The 6,000-nt window shown below is 34.5% G+C and overlaps 1 protein-coding gene across 1 annotated transcript; it reads right to left on the bottom strand.

Moving 5' to 3' along the window:
* Positions 1 to 1,167: 1,167 nt before the first annotated feature.
* On the bottom strand, positions 1,168 to 2,454 carry LOC131610012 (uncharacterized). Its single transcript, XM_058881863.1, has 2 exons — positions 2,213 to 2,454; positions 1,168 to 2,053 (listed from the first exon to the last, which is right to left on the bottom strand). Exons 1-2 carry the CDS (start codon positions 2,360 to 2,362, stop codon positions 1,415 to 1,417), a joined length of 789 nt encoding a protein of 262 aa, XP_058737846.1. The 5' UTR covers positions 2,363 to 2,454; the 3' UTR covers positions 1,168 to 1,414.
* Positions 2,455 to 6,000: the final 3,546 nt, after the last annotated feature.

Here is a 6,000-nt window from a genome sequence, read left to right as displayed (position 1 = left end):
GTTGCATGCTGAACCATTTGAGACACAACTTCTGAGCGCTGAATTATGCGTACTCTTTATATATATTTCCTGAAAGGGAAATTGCATTGGATTAGAGTACCATATTATCTTAAGCAAAATTCATATTATTGTTATCATCAAAACTAAGATAATTGATAAGAACAAATCTTGTTCTAACAGTGGATGTTGGTCGCCATGAAGAGTTTGTGGATACGGAAAAAGAGAGAAGATGGCGGTTATGGTTTTGGGAAGAGAGGAGATAAATAGAGGAATATTATAAGAATAAAGTCACATAGGTAATAGTTCAAAAAATGCAACTAGATTGTCATTTAGGTAAAAGTTAAAGTTTTTTAACAAGTTTTAACGGAAATGACCAATTAAACTAACGAAACCATTTTTAAGAGACTGTAACATTTTTTAGTTAAAGAACTAAAGTGAAACATTAAATTAAGTTAAGGAACTAAAAAAATACATTAACCATTTTTTATATGTTAGACTCGTTAGTTAGTTACATATTAAAAAAAAATAAATGGACAAATACTAATTTGTTTGGGACTGTGGTGGGGGAGAGAGAAAAGTGTTTTGAAAAATAGAAATGAATATGTGTTTTGAAAAATAGAAATAGAAATGAATTTGTTTGGGACTGTGGTGGGGGAGAGAGAAAAGTGTTTTGAAAAAAAATAAATGGACAAATACTAATTTGTTTTGAAAAAAAAAAATTTTAAAAATATTTATAGATTTTTTAAAAATATTTCCGAAGCATTCCCCTTTTCTCTTCATCATAATATCATAATTAAGTTTTTTTGTCTCAAACACCCGAGCAAAAAGTGATAATAGAAACTATTAAAAATATGTTGAATACAAATTAAAATATCTTAAATGATCTTAAATTTTTTATAGAAATAAATCCCCTTAGAATATTTTATTGAAAACTAATAAAAAAATGTTTTTTTTTGTTAATAAAAAAATCTTTTGATATCGATATATTATTTACACTTCAATTAAGAAACGTATAAAAGAGAATAATGTGATAGATTTGAGAAGAGAAATATACCAAAAATAAATTAAATTTGTGTTGGGGTGTCCAAATAAAAATGCTTATTATCAAAATGCCAAAAGATTAATAAAGGTAAAATAAAAATTGTAGACTAATGAAAAGTTGCTAAATGTAGAAAATCAAATCAAATCTGATTGCTTATTTTTTAAGCTGAATCTAACATAAAAGCTGTTCCTACCCACTAGAGTTAAACTACTAACTTCTGTAATTTCAGTTACAAGCATTGTAGTTAACTTTTTGATGCGTAGGTTATGAGTTTGAAATTGAATGTGTCAATTAGGTGCACAAAATTCCCAAGCTTCAAAGATTTATTGACACATCTCAAATGGTGCTCTTTAAATAGAACTATCAACATGTTCAAACATTTCCAACTTTTCCAATTCTAAGATAAATCGGAAACTTAGCAGTTTTAGGGCCAAGATCTTCCCCCCAAGCAACCTTAAATTTTTCAACAACATCCTCCCGAAGAAGCTCAACTCCTTTCTCCTTAGCTGTCTGATAAGCCGACCATGATCTTATATAAGTTAACAAACCATCAAAGCTCATCAATGTCTCCGTAACAAACTCAAACGGTCCCGTATGATCAACTCCGTCCACTACCTCAAAAGGAAAATCAATGCTTTTATAATTGTCTTCGACCAATTTACGCGCCGAATCCCAATAAGGTTTTGAATCGTTATAATAGAATTGATCAAAGACAGTGTCTACTTGATCACTAATTCTTGGCAAAAAGTAACACCAAGCAGCAATGACTCCATGAGGTTTTTTGAGTACATGTTTGACTTGGTTATAGAAATTTGGGAGGTTGAACCAATGAAGTCCTTGAGCAATAGTGACAAGGTCTATGGATCCTTGTGGTGCTACAATTTGTTCAACCTCAGGAATGGACATGGTTGATGGGGTGTGTTTGTATTGCACATTAGGGAGTTTTGTTGCAAATTCAAGTTGTTTTTCACTAACATCTGTAGCTATCACATTCTTGTATAAATCAGCTAACTGAAATCATGAATTAGGATTTGTTAGCAACAAAGCAGGAATATCAGAAACACGACACAGACATATTAACACTGATAATAATTTTAAAAATAAATAAAATAAATATAATCACAAATATCTGTGTCAGTCTCTAATACAGATATGAAAGAGAGAGCATACAGATTTTGCGGCTTGGCCACTACCGGTGGCGACATCCCAAACAAGGTTGTGAGAAGGAGTCTTTGAAGCTATAAATTGAAAGAGTTGTGGTGGATAACTTGGCCTTGCATTTGCATATTCCTCTCCCTGCTTCACAAAAAGCTCTGCCATCTCTCTCTAATAATAATGATGATTTCCACAATCACTAAGCTGCACTATTTATAATGAAGGGATTGGGTTGTTATTTTATTTTTTAAAGAAGAAATATGGGATTTATTGGATTGACATATTGGATGACTTCACTTTAGTTTGTATGGACAATACCAATTTCGATTTTGTTTCAGTTATTATCGTTTTGGGAAAGATGCCTTGCGTGATAAATGACCAATCAAAGTTGAGGACAAATTGCGAACGAAATTTAATAATTGACTGGCAAATGAGATGCCTGTCCAGCTAGCACGCCATGACTTTTTAGCGACATTATCTCACATGATCCTTCTATAGGTTGGTGAAAACACTATTTTACCCTTAGGGAAATATGAGATAAATCAAAGTTTTAATGGTCAAAATTGTAAAAGTTTAGTAATTAAGTCCGTAAAACTTTATAAGAATTTTAATAGTCAAAATTTTCCTTATTTCATTAAGGAATAAGAGTTAATCATGTATTGGAGATTGCAAGGTGTAATAATAGAGTTGAGTTTTTGATGCAGTGAGGGAGAAAAACTAACTACAAAGTTAATACTTTAATGATTAAGTCAGTATCTAAGTAAGATGAGTGAGTGAAGTTTAAAATTTGAAATTGTGTATATGGAGAAGACACGTTTTTCCTTTATATATTTATGCTATTGTAACAACTTGTTTTTGTTCAAGCGTAGGATGCAGGGAGTCGATGGGTGTCTCTTGGATCTAGATCTCCTACGCTCTTCCACAATGTAACACTCTTATGCTACGAGCGTGAACTGGTGAATTATTGCCTTCTTTGTGCTGTGGTCATTGGCCCTTCTTGCCAGCCCAAAACACTTGCCCTTCAAGCCCTTGTCTATGCTTGATATTGCAAGGACTTTTGTCATATTCTCCCTTTCGTGTCGGCCACGTCCTGACTTGAATGTAAAGCTAAGAGGTGACTTTGATGTCCATGGAAATTCGCTCCTTAAATGCGCCCTATGCTAAAAATGTATTTTTGTAGATTCTATCAAAATGATTTTTGGAAACCGAAATACTCGAGTGTCTTCCTCAGGCTATCTGGAGCGTTGATAATGCTTATTACTTTTTGGTAAGTCGTCATGCAATCTCTAAAGAGTCAGTTCTGCGGTTTTTTGAAACATTACTTTTGCTTCATTGTCACATGTATTTCTCCAACATATATTTTTTTGTAACTGAAGAAAGTAGTTCTTATCATGATTCAAAAATCAAAAGAAGATATTTTTGCTTTTTGGGTTGATCCTGTCATTTCAATAATGCATCTATTTTTGCTCGAGAAGGTAGTCTTGATTGGGTCTTTCTAGATGTAGGTCCTTCTTCGGATTGTGGTGTATTAACCCCCAAGGAAAACAAAAAGATTTGCAGTGAGTATGGAGGATGCGTCATTCCTTTCTATCATTGCACCTTTTCAATCTCGGGTCTTTGCCTGCTCTTCAACAACTTCGAGATAGAGGTTTTAAGTCAATTGATGATTATTCCTTCTCAACTAAACCCCGTGAGTTAGGTGTATATTAAAATCTTCTAGTACGGGTTCGGATATTAGGGGGAAAGCCCTTTTATCCATTTTCTTCCATCTTTTCATAGTATAACGTAGTTCAATAAACCCGAAGCAAGGCCAGGGCTTGACAACTCTAGTGCAGGTTATTAGTTGTTTTAGAGTGCTTTAGGAGAGCATGAAGCAACTCGAAAATTGGCCCTTCTTGGTTGTTATTCTCCATAAAGAGGCCCATGCAACAATATATACCATAGGGATGAGAGAGAAGACAGGTGTACCGATCTGTTTCATAAGTACTGGTACAAAGGTCATTTCCTAACGGGTAATGAATCATATGTCTACAAAGAGAGTGATTTTCCCCAGGAAGGGCTTTATTTGAAGAAACGGGTTGTCACTTTCGTCAAAGAGTTAGGTTATGTCAGGGATGTCACTCCCTAGGATGAAACTTCAAAGAAATGTATGAAGCGGCTTGTTGAAACCCACCTGCTAATGGACGCTCGTACCAAGTAGGAGAAGAAGGTTATTTTTTGTAAGCTTCTGGTACTCTTGCCCCCTACCGTCAATTTGGTTGTCTATAATGCTCTTAGATTTGGTATTTGTTATTTGCATATTCAATGAATAACGAGAAAGCAATCATTTAAATAAAATGGAGACTCCGAGTCCTTCCAAATGTTGCTAGTGCTTCAAAAATTCATTGTCGGTCAATGTTCCTCCTCCGTCTAGGATGAGAAGGATTTTTCCTTGGCTCTCACAGCCAATTTCTTAAGGAAAAACTTCCTTGAAGCCTGCTAGAGGTGTGGGTATCCTTAGTGATTCTCACTGGGCATCATTTATGCTAGGTCCTCTAGTTCCTTTCATCTTGGTTAGGCCAGGACCACGTAATCCGAAAGAACATTAGGTGTCTATTTTAGATAAGGATTACTCTTAGCTTTGCCAACCTGACCAGCAAGAATCTCAAAGAGGAGTTGTTGAGTCTAGAAAATTATACCAACGTGATATTATTCAAGACATGAGACAAAATTACTCTGTGGGAATTACTGTGGCTAGGGCCTGGAAAACAAAGTTGATAGCAAAGAAGATAATTGAAGGAGATGAATATAAGCAATATGCAAACTTATGGAGATATGCTGCTGAGTTGCAAAGGGTAAATGCTATGAATACTTTGAATATCAACATTGACAGACCAATCCTATCAATTCAACCAAGGTTTGAATCTTTTTACTTTTGACTTGATTGATGTAAAAAAGGATTCATAAATGGATGGAGACCATTTATTGGGGTTGATGGGTGCCATTTAAAGACCAAATATGGTGGTCAACTTTTAATAGCTTTGGGTAGGGACCCCAATAACCAATATTTCCCATTGGCCTTTGGTGTTATGGAAACAGAAACAAAAGATAGCTGGAGGTGGTTTATACAGTTGTTAATGGAAGATGTTGGAAAAGACAATAGACATGTCTTTATTTCAAATCAGCAAAAGGTTGGTCATTTTCAACTGTTATTACTTTTTGTTCATACTTCTCATTATGTTTTCATATTTCTCATTATCAACTTTTAGCTATTTTAAAAGAAGTTTCATTTTCATCATTGTTACAAGGTTTTGTAGCAGTATTTGAAGAGATATTTGAAAGAATAGAGCATAGGCTGTGTTGGAGACATTTGTATGCAAACTTCAAGAAAAAGTTTGGAGGTGGATCATTAATAACAGATCACATGATGGGAGCAGCCAAGGTAACTTACTATTAATGATGGGTGCAAAAAATGAATGATTGAAACAAGTAGATCTAAAGGCTTGGACATGGCTAATGGGAGTACCTTCAAAATATTGGTGAAAGCATGCGTTTAGTTTTTACCCTAAATGTGATAAATTGATGAAAAATATTGCTAAGTCTTTTAATGCCACCATTTTAGTAGCTAGGGATAAACCTATACTAACCATGTGTGAATAAATTAGAAAATACTTGATGAATAGGTGCAACACTTCTTCCAGGAAACTTGAAAAGTGGCCACACAAGGTTATGCCAACTCCTAGAAAGAGATTGGATACTGAGGTGGCTCTGAGGGGTCATTGGTTGCCAACTTGAGCTATGGATGAAAAATTCCAGGTCACTCA

Source organism: Vicia villosa, linkage group LG6 (genome assembly GCF_029867415.1).
Source record: "Vicia villosa cultivar HV-30 ecotype Madison, WI linkage group LG6, Vvil1.0, whole genome shotgun sequence".
In the NCBI taxonomy this organism is placed as follows: Eukaryota; Viridiplantae; Streptophyta; class Magnoliopsida; order Fabales; family Fabaceae; genus Vicia; species Vicia villosa.
Note: the sequence above shows the minus strand (reverse complement) of the source record. Positions and strands in the feature narration are given on the sequence as shown.